Genomic DNA, 23,106 nt, shown 5'->3' with positions numbered 1-23,106 from the left:
GCTCGGACGAAGTTTTCTCGTCGGAGACATGGACCCTTTTAGCCCCGCTAAAAGCTCCATCGCATTACGAGTGCGTATTTCATTTATCGCCATCGTCCCCTAGCTCGGAAGCCTACGAATCCTCCCCCTCTCCGGAGGAGCACATCCTCACCCCTGGGGGACCACCCGATACCTACAACATTCGTATAAACACGACAGAAGAAGGAAGGCACTGCTACTAAGTTTGCTCTCGCCATAGGCAGAACTGGCAAAGCACGGGGTGCGGCACCTAAGAGTATTGCTCCTTTTTTCAAACAAATAACACGGGTTCCTAAGGTATAATACCAGCGGCCAGCACCCAAGCAAAGCGACTTTTCCATGCCCGGTCTCTATCGTCCCCAATAACAGCGATTGAGGGCATGATCAACCAGCACAATGGAGTCAGCAGACCCCGATGACCCCAAAAACTGGGGGAGCTTCCCCCCCCCCAGTCAGATTAATCTCATCATTGCCGACATAGCAGTCGCAAGGTTGAAAGACTAAAAGGTGGAAAGATGTACAGACGTGTTGATACCAGAAACATGGCACAAAAAATGGCAACTGCGCGAGACAGGGTAACCCTTGGGAATGCGGAAATAGCCTTATGTTATATATTGAAAGAGCGGCGACAATTCAAAGCCGACCGAAGACGCTAACCAATAGCACCACCTCTAGCCTCGAGGCAATACCCGGTCTCGAAGACCTTCGTCATAGTAAGGCGGCGCTCCAGAAAGCCAACAACGCATTCACCAACACAAGGGTGGCATGCAACTTCGAGGATCTCCGTCAAAAGGAACCAATTTATGAAGAAATAAGCATTTTTTGAACGTCGCCTACACGGACCGGGCTCCGGGTGCTGTCCAAGATGGTCTGAGTGCGAAGAGAGCCTCCGCTCAGGGACTACTTCCAGGAAATCACAAGCATCCCCCATCCACGGGTCCCCAAGCAAAACTCTTATCAAAGGTTATTATGAGGCCCAAAAACATTATCTTCATTTTCACGCGAAGTTAGGGTCTCGGCGGCCCGAGGTTATTGGCCTTATTCGGGTTCAATCCGAGGAACCACAAAAGGCCTCGCGCAAAGCCGTTTCGATCAACCGAAGGCCGGAAGGAATACTCGCATCCGAGTTCAGTGTTAGCAACGACAAAACAGGATTGTGCATTCGGAGCTACCGCAAATACAAAGAAATACAACAAGTATCAAAGGCAAGAGTCAAGGAAATATCTTTATATTCATAAAATGTTCGCTTACAACGGCCCTCTGGGGGTCCTTACATATGATTACAAAAGCCCACAAGGGGATAATTACACGGAAACAAAGAAATTCAAGGGTATGCATACAACAAAAGTCTAAGAATCTAGCCTATTCCCAAAGTGCGGCATCTCTGGCATCATCTCCTCAGGCGTGCGACCTCAAAGACAATATCTTCCAAGTCCAATCCCCTTGGGAACCTCATCTCGACCCTCCCGGAATGGCATCTTCAAAAGGAAGGATATAGGAGAGGAAAGTGATGGAGCGGTGCATAATCCAAGTATCTCCCCAGGTCGGAGAAAATCGGTACTCTACTTCATCGCCCCGAGCTAACGAAGACAACAACAACAATAATAGCATCACAGCAGCACAATTTCGCCCGACCGAAGAAGGTTCGGGATTGGTCCATAGCGCGCATTACGTTGGCATAAGACCTTGAGGCCATGGGCCTCAAATATGGTGAGACGGCAAAGAACAAAAAAAAAGCAAGAAAGAAGGAAAGGATGGATATCGAAGGATGCTTGAATGAAAAACTGATCACAAGAAGCCCCATTTATAGGGGGAGGGCAAAGTAACCGACGGCGCCATTATCTCCCTCGAAAAGCGTAACAGTAGGCGCCATCAATACGTTCATGGAAGCTAAATCGACGGCAACATTATGACCCCTAAGAATGAGGAGTCACGACACATTGGACGACCCTGAAGAAGCGAAAGGGTGAAACGCCTCGGCACTTGTAAAAGGGGCTACGCCATCAGCACGACGTCATTATGGGAGCCCGTGAAGTGGGGTGTCAAAATCATTTCTTGTCGCTTCTCTCTAAGAAACGCGGAGACTATCTGTGCACGGTGAAATCAGAGGACCAATTTCTCGTTGATAAATTGCTTCAGCAGGTCGTCTCGGAGGATCGGGACTCAAGCCGGCCACTTCCCTCAAGATCTGTCGATACCCAGCCAAGGATAACATCAACCGAAACCTCGACGAACACGGGAAGCCTCCGAAGAATGCATCCGGAGTCGATTGAGTCTACTTGGGCAGCCTAACATTGGCCTATGCATATGTCATGAAGCTAGTTATCCGTCCCATCCCATTTCCTTTATCACTCAACGTATCTTGTACTAAGTTTGGACTCCCCCCTTTTTATAAAAGGGGAGTCGCTAACACTCTGTAAGGCAGAGCACCAACTATTCTACATAAGATCAATAATATCTCTCTCTCTCTCTTTCTTCTCCCTAACTTGTTCGCTCTTACTCACTCGAGGCCCCTCTTAGCATTTATTGTCTTCGTACTTGTTCTTTATTTATTGCTTGATATTAGCCATAAAGAGCCTTTTTTAATTATATTCTAACTGTTGTCCCTTCCCCGGTTGCCCCTAAAAGCTCGAGCTCGAGCCGGATATCGATCCCGAGGTCCTTCATCGGCCCGTCCGATCTCGGGCAGCAAGCCCCTCGGTTTGATTACTGCCCCGTTTTAGTTCGTATCTCATCGTTAAAACTTCATACTATTAGCATCAACTGCTCTAACAACTAGCATAAAGATAGATCACGTATTTTTAGAATCTCATTTTACAAATTTAATTGTCATTACCATTTACACGGTAAACAGACATGAATTAAAAAAACTAACAAATACCAAATCCTAGAAAACTTAGGAATATTAAGTTTATGTTTATATAGAGAGAGAGGAGAGGGGATCATTTGATAATTCATCATTTACCATATAGAGCTTTATTCTGCCTCTTTTCCTTTACAAAAGGCCTTGCAAAGAGTCAATGACGTTTCATATAATACAACCAAGATACCTGTTTGAAATAAGGGTAATCATATAATACGAATTGGTAAAGTTCAAGTCATAATTATTGGTTTAATTGAAATGGTAGAAAACTAGTTGCTCCGTCCATACTCTTTGACGTGATTTTTTCATCAATTTTTAACTATTTGATCATGTGATCAGAGGCGGATCTAGAATTTGAAGGTGGAGGATGTTATAATTTCTTTTAATATACACCTTGTAATGACTAATATAGAGTTTGTTTGGAATATTTGTTCGGTTTATTTTTTTAGTTTGTTCGGGTAATTTAATAGGTATTTTTTATTTGTAAATATGAAAATTATATCTTTTTTCCATCCCCTACTATGAGATTTACTGAGTATGTTATTGTTGTTGTATGAAAATTACATCTCAGTCATCAAAAAGCAAACATAATTAGCATTTTAAGAAGGAATCACACCTTTATTATTAACAACATAAGTAAAATTAATATTCTCACTAGGGAATTATATCTTTTTTGTATACTAAAAATAAATTTGTACAAGTAAAATAATATCTTCAATAAGAAAATTCCACCGATCAGAATAAGAAAAATAAATAAAATCTTCAATGGACAAATTATACCTCATAAGTAAATGTAGAATTCGATAAACTACAAGTTCCAAAAAATTAAAATCATAAAATCTCATGTTTTTCTAGGCAATGCTTATTCATCAAAATTTATTAAGTAAAGAGATTTAAATTGTATTTGACAGTTATAGAATAGCACAAACTTTTATTATAATAAAAAAAGAAACTATAAAAATTAAATTTGATTTAAATCCAAAATTTCCATCAAGATCCAAGTTTTCCGACTTTGAAAGAAAAAAAACTATTTAAAAGATTTGAGATTAAGAGAAATGCTTATTTTATGAAATTTTTAAATTTTGGAGGTCCTTTTTTGAGTGTTCTTGCTAGAGATCACAAATAAAATAATAGAATAGAGGAAAAAGATATAAAAATAATAATAGATAAATAGGAAATTGGGAGGTAGCAAAAAAAAAAATGGCTGGGACAGAGGAAATAAAAAGCACGGCAAAATGAAAAGTCAGACAAGGTACAAGATGAATTCGAACTTGAATTTTACATGCGAGAAAAGCTTTCAAAAAGGTACCATGAAGTCAACCAGCCATGGTACCTTTTTGTCTAGCTTGCGACTGGGAGTGCCAGGATTAAATGTTTGACCTAGTTTAAGAATTTTTTTTACATAAATATATGATAATTTTACCAACTTAGTGGTGCTGTAACAACCCACCCCAAAGGGTGGATCCGCCCCTGCTTGCTAGAGATCACAGCTAAAATAATAGAATAGAAGAAAAATATAAAAAATAATAAACGACAAATAGAAAATTAGGAGGTAGCTAAAAAGGAAAATAACTGGGACAAAGAAAAATAATCATTAGTTTGATTATCACTGTATTTATGGACCAAAAAAACTTGTAAAGTAAACCGAATTAAATGAAAAATTGATCAAACCGAACCAAATTAATTCAAAACTGAGCGAATCGGTCAAATGTAAACTATTTCAACCTCCTTGACTAGTGATAAGTTTACATTGAATACAATGACACCCGTATCTATCAAATTTTGAATCCGCATCTGACCTTGAAAATTATATCAAGTACCTATTACCTTTCACCGGCATAAGCAGGGATAACTCTGCCCATCAAATACCAGGAAGTGGATCACGTTTTAATAGTGAAATTGCTCTGCATAAAAGTCAAGCAAAGAAGAAAAGTTGCTATAAGCAAAGCAATAGCATTCCATGGACTGCTAAACTGTGATTTAGTTCAGCAATCCAAAGTAGAAAGATTGTAATTTAATGTCCTTCAAAGAATCAGTAGAGTTTGGCTTAAAGCAAATATTCTTTGCTTTGAGTTCTGTAACTGATCAAAATGAATGAACAGATCGATTTCTTCACATTATTTTCATCACCAGCTCTTCCTCTTAGTATAAGGATCACGTATTATTATAACAATAGTAGTAACAATTATTAATCGACAATCATTTAAAGTTTTATTAATTAAGTAATTAATTCACATTTCGGAATCCAAATTGAGCTGCTCTGTAATAGATTAAATAGTATTATAGCTCAAAGATCCAGATCGGGACAAGCATACCTAAAAGAGTTGATCACTGGTTGTTGATTGATGGCGATATACAATAACCTAAAATTTTAAAAATACACGTTAGTTAAGATTGAAAAAAAAAAAAAGAAACAGAGAAGTGGAAAAAACATGCAACTACTAAATTTCTAGGACAAATATTAGCAAAGTAGTTGAGACCACGAGGAGTATTATATTAGGAGTTATTATTCTATTTATTATAAAAGTTGTTTGCTTTTCTGTTTTTCAGATGAAATAAAATTGCTATGCAGACCTTGAATTGTCTTTCAAAATGGATTCTATTGTTTAGATGAACTCGACGTCCAAATATTTTTAAAAAAAAATTAATATCAAAATTTTATCCCTCACGTAGTTTGTTTTTATAAAGGAAATTTTAAATGAAAGTATAAAAGTCGATCAGGTCAATATTTCGGGGATATTTATAGAGATAGCTTGTGCAGTACCGTTCTCTTCTTCTTGAGAAATGAATTGTTCCAATCGAGAAATGAGCATATCAAAATCATGCTGACGCGTTACCAGACCGAGCCGAACATAAGTATGATCTGCAAAGAATCCGCTGCCCGGATGACCTCTGATGTTTGCTTCTTCCAAGAAGACATGTGTGCAGTTTTTATCTTCTTCCCTTTTGCACTTTACCCATGTGAATGCTGCAATCAACAACATTTCTATATTAGAACAACAAGCACGCGCGCGCACACATGCACAGAGCGGCATATATCAAATTGTGCACACACACACATGCACATGGTGGCATATACCGAATTGCACACACACGCACACGCACACGCACATGGTGGCATATATCTATATTTGTATTATGTTTAAGTGATGTCGGATGCACCCATAGCAAAGGGCATCTCCGCAGCTTTAAGAATCACACGGAAGGCAATTTCAGAGTGATTATAATGTTGAGAAGTATGCATAGTGTAGAGGTTAGTTAGGAGGTTAGACTTTAGTTAGTGGACTAAATGTACAGATGTCAACAGCTAATATATTTTTAGGTAGTTAGTGGTTAAGTGATGTATGTATATATATATATATATATACATGTACAATGCATGCAAATACAGATTCAATATCTCCAAACTCTGCTCTCTTACTTTCTTCTTCCCTCCTCTGTTCTATCTCTGTTCCTTCAATGGCTATTCCTCATTTAACATGGTACCAGAGCTCAGCTTAGTCGAATCCAGAATTAGTCTCATCTGCTTCAAATTGCAGCTGAAGATACGATCTCTTCTTCAAGCTAGGGTTTGCTGATTTTGAGCAAATTCAACAACTTTTCTGAACTTTTACAACAATTTGAGTGAGTAATTCTGTTCAATTTACAAATTTATGAAATTACTATGGCGATCAATGAAAATGAATCTACTTCGACCATTGTTACACCATCTACACCTGATACTCAGAACATTGACTTAGTTCACTACAATCACCCTTTGTGTATTCATCCTTCTGATACTCAAGGTGCTGCTCTCATCTTGATTCAGCTTCGAGGATTTGAAAACTACTCTCTTTGGAGTAGATCTATGAAAATGGTGTTGCATGGCAAAAACAAGTTAGGTTTTGTGCTAGAAACCTGTAGGAAGGAGCTTTATGATCCGAGTCTTCATGAACTTTGGAATCGATATAATGCTATTGTTTTATCATGGATAATGAACACTATAGCTTTAAATTTACTGATATTATGATCTATGCATCTAATGCACACAAAGTTTGGGAAGATCTTCGTGAAAGATTTGATAAAGTGAATGCTGCTAGATCATTTTATCTTCACAAGGAGATTGCAAAACTGACTCAAAATTTGCTAACTGTATCTGAATATTTCTCAAAACTTAGAGTTTTATGGGATGAGTATGAAGCCTTAGCTTCTCCTCCTTCATGTGGATGTCCTGAATCCAAGCAGCATGCAGAACATTACTAACTACAAAAATTGTATCAGTTTTTGACTGGTCTAAATGACTCTTTTGATAATGCTAAAGAACAGATCCTTATGGTTCGACCTCTTCCAAATGTCAACCAGGCCTATGCTATGGTAGTTAATGTTGAGAGTCAAAGGAGAAACAAGGCAGCTCTAAGTGTTGGCATTGGTGATTCAGCGGCACTGATGAGTAAGGCTAGCTCTGGGAATGGAAATAGTAGTTTCAAACCTAGAAATAATCTTGGAAGGCCTACACTACAATGTGACTAATGTCATTTGAAAGGTCATACCAAAGACACTTACTATAAGCTCCATGGATACCCTACTGATTTCAAGGCCAAGAGACGAGGTTATTCAGGTCCTCAGGTGAACAATGCATTTACTGCTAGAGGATTTCAATCTTCTAATCTTCCTCAACCTACTCCTCAATTGTTCTCCCCAGCTCGAGTGCTTACTCAAGAACAATATGATCAGATCCTGCATATGTTGAACAAAGTAAAGCAAGTAGAATTAGCGGCAAATGTAGCAACTATGAACAACACAAGTACTATAAAAGCCTTCATGTCTCATATAGTCAATGGTAACTGGATAGTAGACATAGGGGCCTCCAATCATATGATACATAATTCTATGTTACTAAGTGAAATCAAGGATCTAACTAGTATAGACCATAACAAGGTTCATCTTCCTAATGGTGAGCAGATTACTATCAGTCATACTGGAGTTTCCACAATCTTCAAAACTAAATCATTATAGAATGTATTATACATTCCAGACTTCAAATACAACTTGCTTTCAGTCTCAAAGCTTACAAAGGAGTTGAGATGTCTTCTTGTATTTGTTTCCTGATTTCTAGGGTTATCTTGAGTAGGAAGGTAATGGGGATTAGTAAGGAAGAGTGTGGACTCTAAATCCTGAAGCCAGATATCCCTGAAGACTTAGTGCAGCTGTAGAATGCAAAGAAAAGTACCTATCTAACATCTTCTGTAAATACTATCTCTAGTTCTCTAGTAACAATAAGGCAGTCCATCCTAAGTCTACTGGGAATTATATTGTATCTTTGTGGCACAAGAGACTAGGACATGCACCTCTAAAAGTTCTACAAAAGATTAGTAGTTTACCTCACATTACTATGCAAGACCATCATTGTACAGTGTGTCCTATTGCTAAGCAATCTAGATTGCCATTTCCTCACAACATTTCTTGTTCTACTCTTGCTTTTGAACTTGTGCATGCTAATGTCTGGGGCCCATACAGGGTTCCAACTCATGATGGTAAGAGATACTTTATGACATTGGTGGATGATTTCTCTAAGTACACATGGATCTTTTTAATGAACACTAAAGCAGAATCTGTTGTTATGCTGAAAATGTTTTTAACACTAGTTTAGACTCAATTTGATAACAAAGTTAAGTGTCTCAGGTCTGACAATGGTACTGAGTTCTTCAATGAGCAGGTCAATAGTCTCTTGGTGTTGCATGGAATTATTCACCAGAGTTCCTGTGTATATACACCTCAGTAGAATGGTACAGTTGAAAGAAAACACAGGTCTATTCTTAACATAGCAAGAGCCTTGAGGTTTCAAGCATTTGTTCCACTCTAGTTCTGGGGTAAGTATGTCTCCACAACAGTCTATCTTCTGAATAAATTGCCTACTGTCTTGTTGAAGGTAGCATCTCCCTTTGAGAAACTCTAAAACAAGGTTCCATCTCTCCAGCACTTGAGGGTCTTTGGTAGTCTGTGCTATGCCACTTGTACTAGCAAAGCAGATAAATTTAGCCTCAGGGCCATTCCTGATGTTCATCTTGGCTACTCTTCTATGCAAAAGGGATACATTTTATATGGTCTTCACTCAAAACTATTCTTTGTGAGCAGGGACACTGTCTTCAAGGAGGATTTTTTCCTTTTAAGCATTTTATCTCTGGTTCTTCTCCTTTATTTCCCATTTGGGATCTTTTAGAAGCTGACTGCTCCTCTTCAGTGCATTCTCCTCCTAGAACTCCTACAATCTAGTCCCCTTCTTCTGTTTCTAATTAATCAATTGATCTTACTCTGCTAGTTTCTAATCTTTATCCACAATCCAGTCCTTCTCTTGTTGCTGTTCCACCTCCTATTAGGAAATCCTCTAGGACTTCTGTTCCTCCTATATGGATAAAAGACTATGTTGTACCCTCCAAAGGAGTAGTCTGCAATTATTCCATTTCCCAGTATGTTTGTTATGACAAGCTGTCTCTTGCCTATCAGGCTTGTATTGCTGCATACTCAGTTGTGTCTGAGCCTCCCTCCTATGCTAAGGCTAGTACTGATCTTAAGTGGATAGAAGACATGTAGGCTGAGATTGCTGCCCTTGAGGAGTATCATGCATGGTCCATTATTGACCTGCCTCCTAGCAAGACTCCTATTAGTTGCAACTGGGTTTTCAAGGTCAAATACAAGTCCACTAGGGAGGTGGAAAGATATAAGGCTCGACTGATTGCTAAGAGGTATAGTCAGCTTGAAGGCCTGGATTATAAAGAGACTTTCTCTCTTGTGGCCAAAATGGTGACAGTGAGATCTGTGGTAGCTTTGGTTACAACATCTGGCTGGTTTATTTTCTAAATGGATGTGCACAATGCATTTCTTCAAGAAGATCTCCTTGAAGAGGTCTATATGCAGATCCCAAATGGTTTTGCCAACCAGGGGGAGAGTTATCAGAAAGTATGCAGATTGCATAAGTCCTTGTATAGACTCAAGCAGGCTCCTAGACATTGGAACCTGAAGTTGACTTCTGCTCTGAAGGATATGGGATTTGTGTAGTCTCATTATGATTACTCCCATTTCACACAAATGGTAGGTGGTGATCTGATAGTAATCCTGGTATATATTGATGACCTACTGGTTACTAGGAACAATGTGGAGCTTATACGTCAAATAAGGATATATTTGCAAGCTAAGTTCAAAATGAAGGACTTTGGAGAATTAAAATTCTTTCTGGAAATTGAGTTCTCCAGATCTAAAGAAGGAATTCTTATGAATCAAAGGAAATATACTCTTGAGTTAGTGTCTGAGCTGGAATTAGCTGGTGGAAAGCCTGTTGCTACACCTCTTGAGTTCAATCATAAACTCACCTCAGTAGCATTTGATGAATTCATGAACAATGGAGAAGCCTCTATAGAAGCACAACTTGAGGACCCAGGTAGCTATCAAAGATTGGTAGGCAAACTGATATACCAGACTATGACAAGGCCAAACATTGCCTTTGTTGTTTAAGTACTGAGCCAACACATACATGCTCCTAAGCAGTCACATATGGAAGCAGCTATATGAGTGGTCAAGTATGTCAAGGGAATTGCAGGATTGGATTGTTTATGCCAGCAAAAGGTAACAAGGAACTGGTTCCCTATTGTGATTCAGATTGGGGTTCATGTGTGGAAACAAAGAAGTCTATTACTGGTTATATAGTTAAGTTTGTTAAAGCTTTAATTTCTTGAAAGTCCAAGAAGCAAAGCACAGTTTCTAGGAGCTTTGCTGAATCAGAATTCAGGAGCATGGCAGCTACTGTTGCTGAAGTCACTTGGCTAGTTGGTTTGTTTGGAGAACTATGAGTTGCAATGAACACCCTCGTACAATTGTTCTGTGATAGCAAAGCTGCTATACAGATTGCAGCACACCCCATATTTCATGAAGGACAAAACACTTTGACATTGATTGTCATTTTGTAAGGGAGAAAATTTAGGGTGGTCAAATTCAGACTCAACATATCGGGACTAAGGAACAGCCTGCTGATCTGCTTACCAAGAGTCTATGCAAACCACAACATGAGTATTTGATTAGCAAGCTGGGAATGAAAGACCTCTTTCATCCCTCAGCTTGAGAGGGAGTGTTGAGAAGTATGCATAGTGTAGAGGTTAGTTAGGAGCTTAGAAGTTAGTTAGTGGACTAAATGTACAGATGTCAACAACTAATATATTGTTAGGTAGTTAGTGGTTAAGTGATGTATGTATGTATATATATATATATACATATATATACATGTACAGTGCATGCAAATACAAATTCGATATTTCCAAACTCTGCTCTCTTACTTTCTTTTCTTCTTCCCTCCTCTGTTCTATCTCAGTTCCTTCAATGGCTATGCCTCATTTAACATATAATTATAATGTTAAACTATGAGACGTTGGTAAGTTAAGTTCTGGGGCCCTAATCAACTTCGGTATCTTAAAAATACAGTTTTCCTTTTCAAGAATTTGGAAGCATTTGGTCAAGTAATTTGATAGGGTTCAGTTTTGTCATGTAAAAGTTTAAAATATAATACAAAGGAATCCTTTCGTGAGTGATGTGTTAGGTTGTGATAAAATAGATTAACAGATAGCATGGGAGGTAGTGCAGTAAATATTAAATAGTGAGAATGATATCCGCATCATTACCAATAAGGATTGTGATAGATCTAGTGATAAGTATTTTACTATTCTTAACCATAAGTTCGGAGTTCATATAAAGTCGATTTTATTAGGGAACACTTTAACCTTCAATGTGAGACTTTTCGACGCGAATAAATTTAGTTAGGTTCCAATATGAATACCGAACATCAAGTGAAAAATAAAAAAAGAAAATAATATACGCGCACGCACCATTTGAGTTACTGCTCTTAATTGCTTTTATTCTTCCGTTCCATTTTATAGTTTAAGTTTTTTTTGTTAGTTTCAAAAAGATCGACACTTTTATATATATTTATTTTTTTTAATTTAAATTCTATCTTTTCATTTGTCTTTTAATGAGACTCTCTTATACCATATAGCAGGAATTCGAGGCATGTCATAAGACCACAAAATTTGAAGAGTACTTTTAATATGTTATAGTAAATATTCAGTTTATGTATCAAAAGTTTTTAAAGAGTTCTTTTAATGTGTTACAGTACATATTTAGTTTATATATCAAAAGTTTTTATTCCTTTCTTACGTTCAATATCCAATCAATCATCACCATATAAAATAAAACGAAAGGAGCGTCAGAAAATGAGTTCACTAGTAGACGAATAAGAAGATGAGAAGAAATATCACCTGGAGATGGTTCTCTTGCTCGGTTAAGAAATGTGCAATACTGAGTTGGAATATGTTGAATGCTGAAACGTTTAGAAAGGGAGAAGATGTGACTAATTTTTTCCCAGCGATCCCTCAAGATTTCATGTGCAAAATTGAAGAATTTCTTGCCATCTCCTTCAGTAACAACTCTCAGAATAGTTAAAGCTCTCAATAGGGTATCTTTAGACATCTCCATATCAGCCTGATGAATATACTCCTTCATTCTATTATACACATTCACGTCCTTCACAACAGCCCACCTACACAAATTCATGTGGATCAGAGGCAGCGGATCTGAAATTTTAATTCTATGGATTCATCAAGTTATTGGTTCATAGTTCAAATATAACAATTTCAGTAAATTTTACGCAGATATATCAAGGTCTAGACAAAAAATTATGCGTTCAAATGAACTCCTCACATCTATATGGCTGGATCCGCCCTTGATGTGGATTATTTGTAAAATTTATTCTATGTTGCTTCTATTGTATTCTATTAATTATTACTCCCTCTGTTTCAATTTAGATGACACACTTTCCTTATTAATCTGTTCCAAAAAGAAAGATATATTTCTATAATTGGAAATAATTCAACTATAAACTTTTTATTTTACTCATCGTACTCTTAATGAGAAGTTTTTCTAACCACACAAATGTCATGGCCCCACAAACCTTTTACCCCTTAAGCTTTTAAGACCACAAGTTTCAAAGTCTCCCTTTTTTTCTCTTAAATTCCATGCCGAGTCTATCTACCTCATCTAAATTGAAACAAAGGGAGTAATTTAGACTAAATATATAATTTCATACGAAAAGCAATTTAGATTAAACGTTGGTATATTACCCGAGTCTGGTTCCAGCATGACCAGTTAGCTTAGACAAGGAGAAAATCATGAGATCATCATCAGCAGGAGCTGGAATTGCTGTGAACTGAGGCCAATAATAGACCCTATCAAAAATGTACTTCACATTCGGGCCGCCTTTCAGAACTGGACCTTCTAAATTCCCTTCTGGATTGCTTGGTGAAGTCACAAACTCAAACACATCTCCACCAACATCAGTGTCGTTCAACATGGATGGATCTCCTATAAACTCATAATGTCGTGTTTGCAAGTAGTCCGTTTGAAGCTTATAGAACTGAGAAAATCAAAACCAAAATTCTTAAAGAATTTAACTTTTATATGCATCGCCAAAGTAAAAAAATTATACAAGTTAAATCCATATTCAAAACTCAAGGATGATGTACAACTTTTTCATAGAATAGATGGATGTCAGTAATGGAGAAGAAGGTACGAACCGGATAATGAGGAGGTTTCGCGAAAAATTTTGCAGGGTAAGGTGAGGAAGAATAATTCTCCATGGAAAGAGAATGAACTACAGCATTGAGTAGGCGACTAGCGCCTACACCAATAGCGATGTATCTTCCATCTGTAATTGCGTTCTTTGCAACTGAATGTAACTTCCTTATGGTTTTCTCGAGCTCCTGGGAAAGGTGAGAGGTTGGATCAGGAAAGGAATAAGCCATTCTATGCCAACCTGCTATCACTACTGCACTGCTTTCTGCATTTTCCATCCAGAATGGCTCATAGAATAGGGGATCCCAACTACATTAATGAGTTAAAAAGATTTGTTACTATTGGTAGGGTCGAAACCAGAATTTTTATTAGAGGGATTCAAAATACAAAAAAAAAAAAAGTAAAAGTCTACCTATATCCTAGCCACTCCGGACCCACTGGGTTGTTGATGTTATTGTACAAAGAAGTCAACGCGATTCAACATAACAATAACAACGACAATAACATACCAAGTGCAATGACTGCAATCTCAGACAGTAAGGTCTGGGAAGGGTAATGTGTACGCAGGCCTTACCGCTATCTTATGAGGGGAGAGAGGTTGTTTCCATTAGACCCTCGGCTCAAAAGCTGGGATTCAACATATACCATAGATCAATAAAAGATAATTTTGGCCTAGTATATTTTCCTGCGAAGGGGGTTCGGATGAATTTCCTTCCGTACCCCTAGCTCCGCCTATGCTTATTACAAAGAAATCTAAATAAGAAAGGTAAGTGTAATATCGTAAACCATAAGGGAGATCAGTATTACCCGAAAGCATTAGCAGAACAGTTGGGGATAAGTAAAGAGCAATCAGGTCCAGCATAACAAGTATAACATTCACAAGTAGGAATTCCATCTACAACAAGGCCATCAAGATAGGCTTTTCCATGGCCTGAGCATGAAATTGAGGCTACTGCTTCTGCTTCCTCTGCTGCTCTCTGGCTCCAACTCAGCTTCCTCTTCTCCTGCTCGCTGCATTTGCTCTTTGACTCCAACTCTTTAATAAAAAAGAATATATTCATCATCAACAGTATTAAAACCAAGAGATACAAAACATAGTTACACCTCTGAATCTTTGCCATATCTCCGTTTTGGGTTTCCTTTCTTCTTTGAAATGTTTGTGACTCTCTGTAGCAAAAGAGTAGTATATTTGTTGGGAAAGAATGTCCCACATGGAAACATTAATATCCACAATATTAATATCCACGGTAACTAACAAGAATACGACAGTAAACACAACGTGGAAAATGTAATATATGAGTGGAACAACATAATTTTAGCATTATAGTGAGAAATTTTCCACTCGCAAAAGACTACTACACAAAGTCTGGAGAGACTATTACACATTAAAAAATAACAACTCTGTTATGAATAGTTTGTACATTGGATACTACTTTGGATACTACATTGGATGTTCATGTTGTGAATAACTTAAAAGATTAAATTTCCTACTTTATGTCCATCATCTTTACTTTTTATGCCTATAAAAGGCCATGTAATTGCAATGGAAAAATACATCAAAGTGAAAGAAGAAAACACTTCTCCCTTCTTTCTATCTCTTCTTATTTACATTTTACTGCATTACTTTTATTTTATAACACGTTATCAGCACGAAGCTCTAATTTTATTCTTAACTCCCGCTAAGTTGAGCCATATTTTAAGGTATGTATCATTGTAATCATCTTATTTATGGCAGTACATATCATATGCTCACTGTTTGCAAATTACTTGTGCGCATGGGCATCTTAAATAGTTTAAGTACATTACAATGATTAAATAACTATTTCCTTCCGTGCTCAACTCTTAGAGGACCTCAAAGTCATCAAACTAGCTATGCACTAATGTCATGGACTCCCTGGATCAAAACATATTTTTAAGGCATTTTGAAGAACTGTGAGAAATGAATTGACAAGCAATAATTTTTTAATTACTTTATATTTATTGGAACATATAAATAATGTTAGTCACGTTCAATTCTATTAACACATATATATCAATAATATAAAGTGAAATGAAACAAGTATGTAATTTCTACTTTATGGCAAGAATAAAATGAAATAGTAGATTGTTAACATGATATAGCTCTATTTTCATTTCTTTTACCTTAATCGTTTTGTTTTCATTAATTGTTTATTATTATAATTATTTCTCTAACTTATTCATCTTTTATGATAGTTTTCACTATGTCAAATTTATCAATAACTTGACATCACCGGAAAGAACTATTTATCATTGGTTCTTGATGCTGAAATTCACCTTGATGCTAAAGGTCTTGGAAATACTATTATACAAGGAAATAAAGCATCAAATCAGGATAAAGCGAAGGCCATGATTTTCCTTCGTCATCATCTACATGAAGGGTTAAAACTGAATATTTAACCGTAAAAGATCCACTTGAATTATGGATTAATTTGAAGGATCAATATGACCACCTAAAACTTACGGTATTACCGAAAGCTCGGTATGAGTGGATACATTTAAGGTTGCAAGACTTTAAAACCGTAAGTGAGTATAATTCTGATATCTTTAAAGTAAGTTCTCTATTAAAATTATGTGGAGACACTATCACAGATGAGGACTTATTGGAAAAAATATTTTCTATTTTTCACTCTTCAAATGTGGTGCTACAACAACAATACCGTGAAAAAGGTTTTAAGAAATATTCTGAGTTAATCACATGCCTACTTGTGGCTGAACAGAATAATACTCTATTAATGAAAAATCATGAAGCTCGTCTCACTGGGTCAGCTCCATTTCCGGAAGTGAATGTTGTAGCAACATATGATAAGTTTGAAAGAAAACAAAATAATTATCGTGGTCGTGGACATGGTCGTAAACGTGGACGTGGCAGGGGGCGAAACAATTATCGTCATTATGGTGGAAATAAATTGGAGAACAATAAGGGTTCTCAAATTAATCATTCAAAAGGTAAAGCTAGTATGTGTCACCGATGTGGTATGAGAGGTCATTGGGCACGCATTTGTCGTACGCCAGAACATTTTGTCAAACTTTATCAAGTCTCCCTCAAGAAAAAAGAAAATAATGTGGAGGCACACTTGACCTTTCAAAATAATGATGATGAAGCAGGTCCCTCAAATAAATATGATTCTAAGGCACATCTTGCATATAAAGATGATGATTTTGAAGGCCTAACAAATATTACTCATTTAGAAGTTGGAGACTTCTTTGAGGATATTGACTGAAGAACTAATCATCTTACTGGGGAATGAAGCTATAAAAGTTATTATTTTTATGTTTGCAACTAGTTTATTTTTCTTGAGTGTATTTTCCTAATGCATCATGTGTTGCTAGTTTCTACATTCCTAATGTATTTCTTAATGTTTTTTTTCCGCTTGTCTTTCATATTTCTTATGATGTATTATTTGTTTTTTTATGAAGAATATGAAAATTCCCCAGTCTTCAGTTGAACTCAAGATTAATAAAGATGATATATGTCTTCTGGATAGTGCTACAACACACACTATTTTAAAAGATAAGAGATATTTCTCTTATTTGGTAATGAAAGAAGGGAATGTTAATACAATATCCGATAGTACAAGATTAATTGAAGGTTCTGGAAGAGCCAATTTATTACTACCAGGAGGAACAAATTTGGCTATTGATGAAGCATTATATTGTAGTAAATCTCAAAGAAACTTATTAAGTTTCAAAGATATTCGCCAAAATGGCTATCATATTGAGACTACAAATGATGAAAAGATTGAATATCTTTATATTACTACAATAATGTTCGGTAAGAAATATGTGCTTGAAATGTTACCTACTCTTTCCTCCGGCTTATACTACACAAGTATTAGCAGGATTGAAACACATGCCATAGTAAACGAGAAGTTTACTAATCAAGATAATTTTATTATTTGACATGACCGGTTGGGCCATCCTGCTTCTAATATGATGCGTAAAATAATTGAGAATTCACATGGACATGTAATGAAGAATCAGAAGATTCTTCAATTTAAGCAATTCTCTTGTGCTGCATGTTCTCAAGGAAAATTAATTATTAGACCATCAACTATTAAAGTTAGGATGGAATCCACTGCATTTCTGGAACATATACAGGGTGATATATGTGGGCTCATTCACCCTTCATGTGGACCATTCAAATATTATATGGTTTTGGTAGATGCATCTACAAGATGGTCACATGTGTGCTTACTATCAACTTGCAATATGACATTTGTGAGATTGTTGGCTCAAATAATAAAGCTAAGAGCACAATTTCCAGATTATGCAATTAAGACAATTCGTCTTGATAATGCTGGTGAGTTTATATCCCAAGCCTTTAATGATTATTGTATTTCAAATTGGATAACAATTGAGCATCCGGTTGCTCATGTTCATACACAAAATGATCTAGCAGAATCATTGATCAAACGCCTCTAATTAATTGCTAGACCAATGCTTATGAGAACAAAACTTTCCATTTCAGTATGGGGTCATTCTATTTTGCACGCAGCAGCACTTGTGCGGATAAGGCCCACAAGTTATCATAAAGCCTCCCCATTGCAATTGGCTTTTGGTCAGGAGCCAAATATTTCCCATCTTAGGATCTTTGGTTGTGCGATATATGTTCCAATTGCTCCACCACAATGCACAAAGATGGGTCCTCAAAGAAGGTTGGGGATATATGTTGGATATGAATCTCCTTCTATTATAAAATATCTAGAGCCGATGACTGGAAATTTATTTACGGCAAGATTTTCTGATTGCCATTTTGATGAATCAGTATTTCCAACATTAGGGGGAGAAAATAAGCAGCTGAAAAAGAAGATAGATTGGAATGCATTATCACTGTCTCATTTAGATCCTCGAACATATCAATGTGAACAAGAGGTTCAAAAGATTATTCATTTACAAAATATTGCAAATCAATTGCCAGATGCATTCACCTACCTACCAAGGGTGACTAAGTCACTTATTCCAGCTGTTAATGCTCCAATTCGAGTTGATATCCCGGCAGGACAATTAATTAAAGCAAATGAGTCTAAGCCATGCTTGAAACGTGGTAGACCAATCGGTTCTAAAGATAAAAATCCTCGAAGAAGAAAAGGAGCAAGTGATCAAAATGAACATAACACAGAGGTAGTGGCTCAAGAAGAGCCCCAAGACGTAACAAATGATAAGACCTTAGGAGAGGTCCAGGTACCTGAAAATAATAAAAATGAAGAGATATCAATAAGTTATGTCTCAACCGGGAAAAGATGGAACCGAAATAATATTGTTATCGATAATATTTTTGCTTATAATGTTGCTGTTGAAATAATGTAACAAGATGAGGATTACCAAAATCTGTCAATAAATGTAGACAGAGAAATGATTGGCCAAAATGGAAAGACGTTATCCAGGCAGAGTTAACTTCACTTGGAAAACGTGAAATCTTCGGACCCATAGTTCGAACACCTGAAGGCATAAAGCCAGTAGGTATAAATGGGTTTTTGTGCAAAAACGAAATGATAAAAATGAAGTCGTTAGATATAAAGCGCGACTTGTGGCACAAGGGTTTCCCCAAAAGCCTGGAATTGATTATATGGAGACATATTCTCCTATAGTGGATGCTATCACCTTCAGGTATCTCATAAATATGGCACTGCAAGAAAAACTTGATATGCATCTAATGGATGTTGTTACAGCCTATTTGTATGGATCATTAGACAACAAAATTTTTATGAAAGTACCTGAGGGATTTAAAGTACTAGAAGCATATAAAAGTTTTCAAGAAACTTGTTCAATAAAGCTTCAGAAATCTTTATACGGATTGAAACAATCAGGTCGTATGTGGTACAATCGCCTGAGTGAATACCTGTTGAAAGAATGGTACAAGAATGATCCAATTTGTCCTTGTGTCTTTATAAAAAGGTCTGGATCTGAATTTGTTATAATCGCCGTGTATGTTGATGATTTAAATATCATTGGAACTCCTGGGAGCTTCCAAAAACAGTAGACTGTTTGAAGAAAGAATTTGAAATGAAAGATCTTGGAAAGACAAAATTTTGTCTTGGTCTACAAATTGAGTATATGAAAGATGGAATATTTGTCCATCCATCAACATACACCGAAAAGATTTTAAAGCGATTCTATATGGATAAAGCACATCCATTGAGTACCCCGATGGTTGTGAGATCACTTGATATAAAGAAAGATCCATTCCGACCTCATGAAAATGATGAAGAGCTTCTTGGTGCCGAAGTACCATATCTTTGTGCAATTGGGGCATTAATGTATCTTGCCAATAATTTCCGTCCAGATATAGCTTTCTCAGTAAGCTTATTGGCAAAATTTAGTACTTCGCCAACACAAAGATACTGGAATGGTATTAAACATATATTTAGATACCTCCAAGGGACCATTGATATGTGTTTATTTTATTCAAATGAATCCAAGCCATCATTGATTGGTTATGCAGATGCAGAATATTTGTCTGATCCACACAAAGGTCGATCTCAGACAGGCTATTTATTTACAAGTGGAGGTACAACCATATCATGGCGTTCGACAAAACAAACTATGATTGCTACTTCTTCAAATCATGCAGAGATAATAGCCATTCACGAAGCAAGACGAGAATGCGTTTGGTTAAGATCTATAACTCAATACATTCAGCAAACATGTGGTCTTTCTTCGAAAGAGAATAATCCAACAATATTGTATGAAGACAATGCTGCATGCATAGCTCAATTGAAAGGAGGATATATCAAAGGAGATAGAACAAAACACATTTCACCGAAATTCTTTTTCACTCATGATCTTCAGAAGAATGGTGAAATAGATGTACAACAAGTTCGTTCAAGTGATAATTTGGCTGATCTATTCACTAAGGCGTTACCAACCTCAATATTTGAAAAGCTGATATATAAGATTGGTATGCGTCGTTTTCGAGACATTAAGTGATTTTTCATCAGGGGGAGTAACTACACGCTGCACTCTTTTCCTTAACCAAGGTTTTGTCCCACTGGGTTTTCCTGGTAAGGTTTTTAATGAGGCAACAAGCAATGCATATTATAAATAACTATGTACATCCCAATATTTTTTTTGTAAGTTTTTAATGAGACACATTATCTTACATGGACATCCAAGGGGGAGTGTTATGAATAGTTTGTACATTGGATACTACTTTGGATACTACATTGGATGCTACATTGGATGTCCATGTTGTGAATAACTTAAAGATTAAATTTCCTACTTTATGTCCATCATCTTTACTTTTTATGCCTATAAAAGGTCATGTAATTGCAATGGAAAAATACACCAAAGTAAAAGAAGAAAACACTTCTCCCTTCTTTCTATCTCTTCTTATTTACATTTTACTGCATTACTTTTATTTTATAACAAACTCTTTTTATTTTATACAGCTAAAATAAAAAAAAAATATTCAACACTCTTAACTTTTTCTTGACAGACTGTTTTCTTCGCTGTTTGTGAACTGCTACTCTATTATTGCTTCTCACTCCTTTTTTTGGGTATTGAAATGAAACAAACAAGGATGCTACTTATAACAGTGAATGTAATGATCCGGAAAAATATATATATTAAAAAAAATAGCTTTTGCTATATGGAAGTATGAAACACCAAAGGAAGTGTCTTTCCTAGCCAAAAAAAAGTAAAGTGTATTTGGTTCGGTTATAAACATGTCAAATGGAGCGGGCTGGCCCGGTTCTAGACCGGCCCTGACCAATTTTAGACCAGACTGGACCGGCCCGGTGGTAAAGGGGGGCGGGCAAGGCTGGGTTTGGACGTGAATCGGCTTGTGACGAGGAAGATTTCACTATCGGGTAACCAGACTAGTCGAACTCGGTAAGGTTTTGTCAATCTTGAACCGGTTAACCGGATCGTCCCGGACTAGTTCAATGGCTAGTTCAATTTTTTTAATACTCTTGACCGTTGGCAACGGTCAGCTGCCATTTTGACCGTTGCCCAACGGCTAATTTGCAAGAATAGCCCCTTTGGGTATTTTTTTCAAAAATAACACTTTTATTATTTACTTATTTAGCCCTTTGAAAAACTATAAATAGACGCCCCTCTTCTTCATTTCTTCACTCATCTCTCAATTCTCAAACCCAAATTCTCAATTCAAGTTAAATCACGCCCCGTGATTCTAGAGTGCGCTCACATGTTTGGGAACACTTTTGAGGTAGTAAAAGAAAATGAAGAAGTTCGTAAAATAGAATGCAGGAACTGCGGTCGAGTCTTTAATGTTCGTCGAAGTGGGAGGGCACAGTTAGTTTAAGGAGGCATATTAAGGGTTGTCTTGAGCATCCTTCAGGAATTTGTATTAAGGTTGATTTGAGACAATTTATGTTATTTTGAATTTTTTAGACCTATTTAAGATTAATGTGTAAGTTTATTAGACAAATTAATTTGAAGTATTATTATGCAATGAAAATATGAAATGAAAGCCTTTGAAGTTTGATCCTTACATATTGGTCTTATTAAATAATTTTATATAGCCACCTAATTTCAAATTTTAAAATTCAAATTTCAACATCCTAGTAGATGGCCAAGAAGTTCATATTGATTATGAAGAACTTACTAGGCAATACAAACCTTTGAAGTTTGAAGATTATATTTAACAATTCAAATTTGAATTTACTCTTTTTCTTTAATTTAATTGTTGTAAAATGTAAACTTTAGTTTGCAAGTTTAAATTAAAAAAAGAACTTGCAAATTATAAGTTATATTTATTTTCATGTTCATGTATTATCTTAAATTCGTAATGAATTTTTCAAATGTAAGGCTTTTAAAGCCTTTGAAGTTGTTAACTTTTTATTCAAAATTTCAAATATAAGGCTTTTAAGCCTTTGAAATTTATTAAAATATTTTTTTATACGTTAATATTATACATTTTTACTTTATCTTAATATAAGTTACGATTGTTATATAAAAATACAAAAAAAAATTGAATAAAATCGGCCGTGGCCCATTAGGCCCGGAACCGTTCCGGTTCAATCAAGCAACTTGAAAATAGATAAGACACCTGTAAAATAAAAAGACTCATGGCTATTTAAAATTTTGAAAATACTCGCACAAGATTTACAATAATTCAATCTTTATGGATCGTTGGACCACGAAAGTACTTTTATTATTCAAGCTCTTATAAATGGGGCATTTGCATCTATACCCGCTTTTTGGGTCACGTTTTAACTTGTGCCCGCTTTGTAAAAAAAATTGCAAGCGTACCCACTTTTTCGTGTAACTCCAGCATACGGGGCTGAAGTAGCAAAGACAATCACGCAAAACTTCAGCATTCCAGTAGATGGGCTGAAGTTTTTGTTTTTGTAACTGGCGACTCGAAAGTTGAAGTTTTTGTTTTTGTAACTGGCGAAGTTTTTGTTTTGTAACTGGCGAACTTCAGCTCTAGAGCTGAAGTTTTATTTTGTAACCGGCGAACTTCAGCTTGATCAATAGCCCTATCACGATCCCCATTCCAAATCCAAAGAATCCCAATATTGTGCTTATAAATCCCATCTCAAATTCTTCTGCAAGGAAACAGAACAGTCATTTTTGTTTTTACATTCCTACGTGTAATGAAAGCAAAGATCTTTAGAATAAGTTATCAGAACCACCAAATATTAGCAAAC

The 23,106-nt window shown here is 36.3% G+C and overlaps 1 protein-coding gene across 4 annotated transcripts; it reads right to left on the bottom strand.

Moving 5' to 3' along the window:
* Positions 1-4,454: 4,454 nt before the first annotated feature.
* LOC107789458 (tryptophan aminotransferase-related protein 3-like) lies at positions 4,455-14,697 on the bottom strand. Of its 4 annotated transcripts, XR_012709656.1 has the most exons (9): positions 14,279-14,697; positions 13,474-13,780; positions 13,021-13,313; positions 12,160-12,440; positions 7,424-7,597; positions 6,303-6,488; positions 5,646-5,849; positions 5,197-5,244; positions 4,455-4,785 (listed from the first exon to the last, which is right to left on the bottom strand). XR_012709656.1 is itself a non-coding variant. In XM_075253852.1 (7 exons), exons 1-6 carry the CDS (start codon positions 14,590-14,592, stop codon positions 5,210-5,212), a joined length of 1,434 nt encoding a protein of 477 aa, XP_075109953.1. In that variant the 5' UTR covers positions 14,593-14,693; the 3' UTR covers positions 4,455-4,785; positions 5,197-5,209. The 4 variants fall into 4 exon arrangements, 1 of the variants encoding a protein (XP_075109953.1); XR_012709655.1 differs by having other exon boundaries at positions 6,303-7,597; XR_012709657.1 differs by lacking the exon at positions 6,303-6,488.
* Positions 14,698-23,106: the final 8,409 nt, after the last annotated feature.

Source organism: Nicotiana tabacum, chromosome 5 (assembly GCF_000715075.1).
Source record: "Nicotiana tabacum cultivar K326 chromosome 5, ASM71507v2, whole genome shotgun sequence".
NCBI classification, from domain to species: Eukaryota; Viridiplantae; Streptophyta; class Magnoliopsida; order Solanales; family Solanaceae; genus Nicotiana; species Nicotiana tabacum.
The sequence above is the reverse complement of the archived record's forward strand: the minus strand, read 5'-3'. Positions and strand labels throughout refer to the sequence as shown.

Coding starts and splice junctions, on each gene's coding strand:
- LOC107789458 (XM_075253852.1), bottom strand. CDS start 14,592: ATGGCAAAGATTCAGAGGTGTAACTATGTTTTGTATCTCTTGGTTTTA. Junction 13,314..13,473: donor CGAAACCTCCTCATTATCCG/GTTCGTACCTTC, acceptor TGATTTTCTCAG/TTCTATAAGCTTCAAACGGA. Junction 12,441..13,020: donor CATGCTGGAACCAGACTCGG/GTAATATACCAA, acceptor GAATTTGTGTAG/GTGGGCTGTTGTGAAGGACG.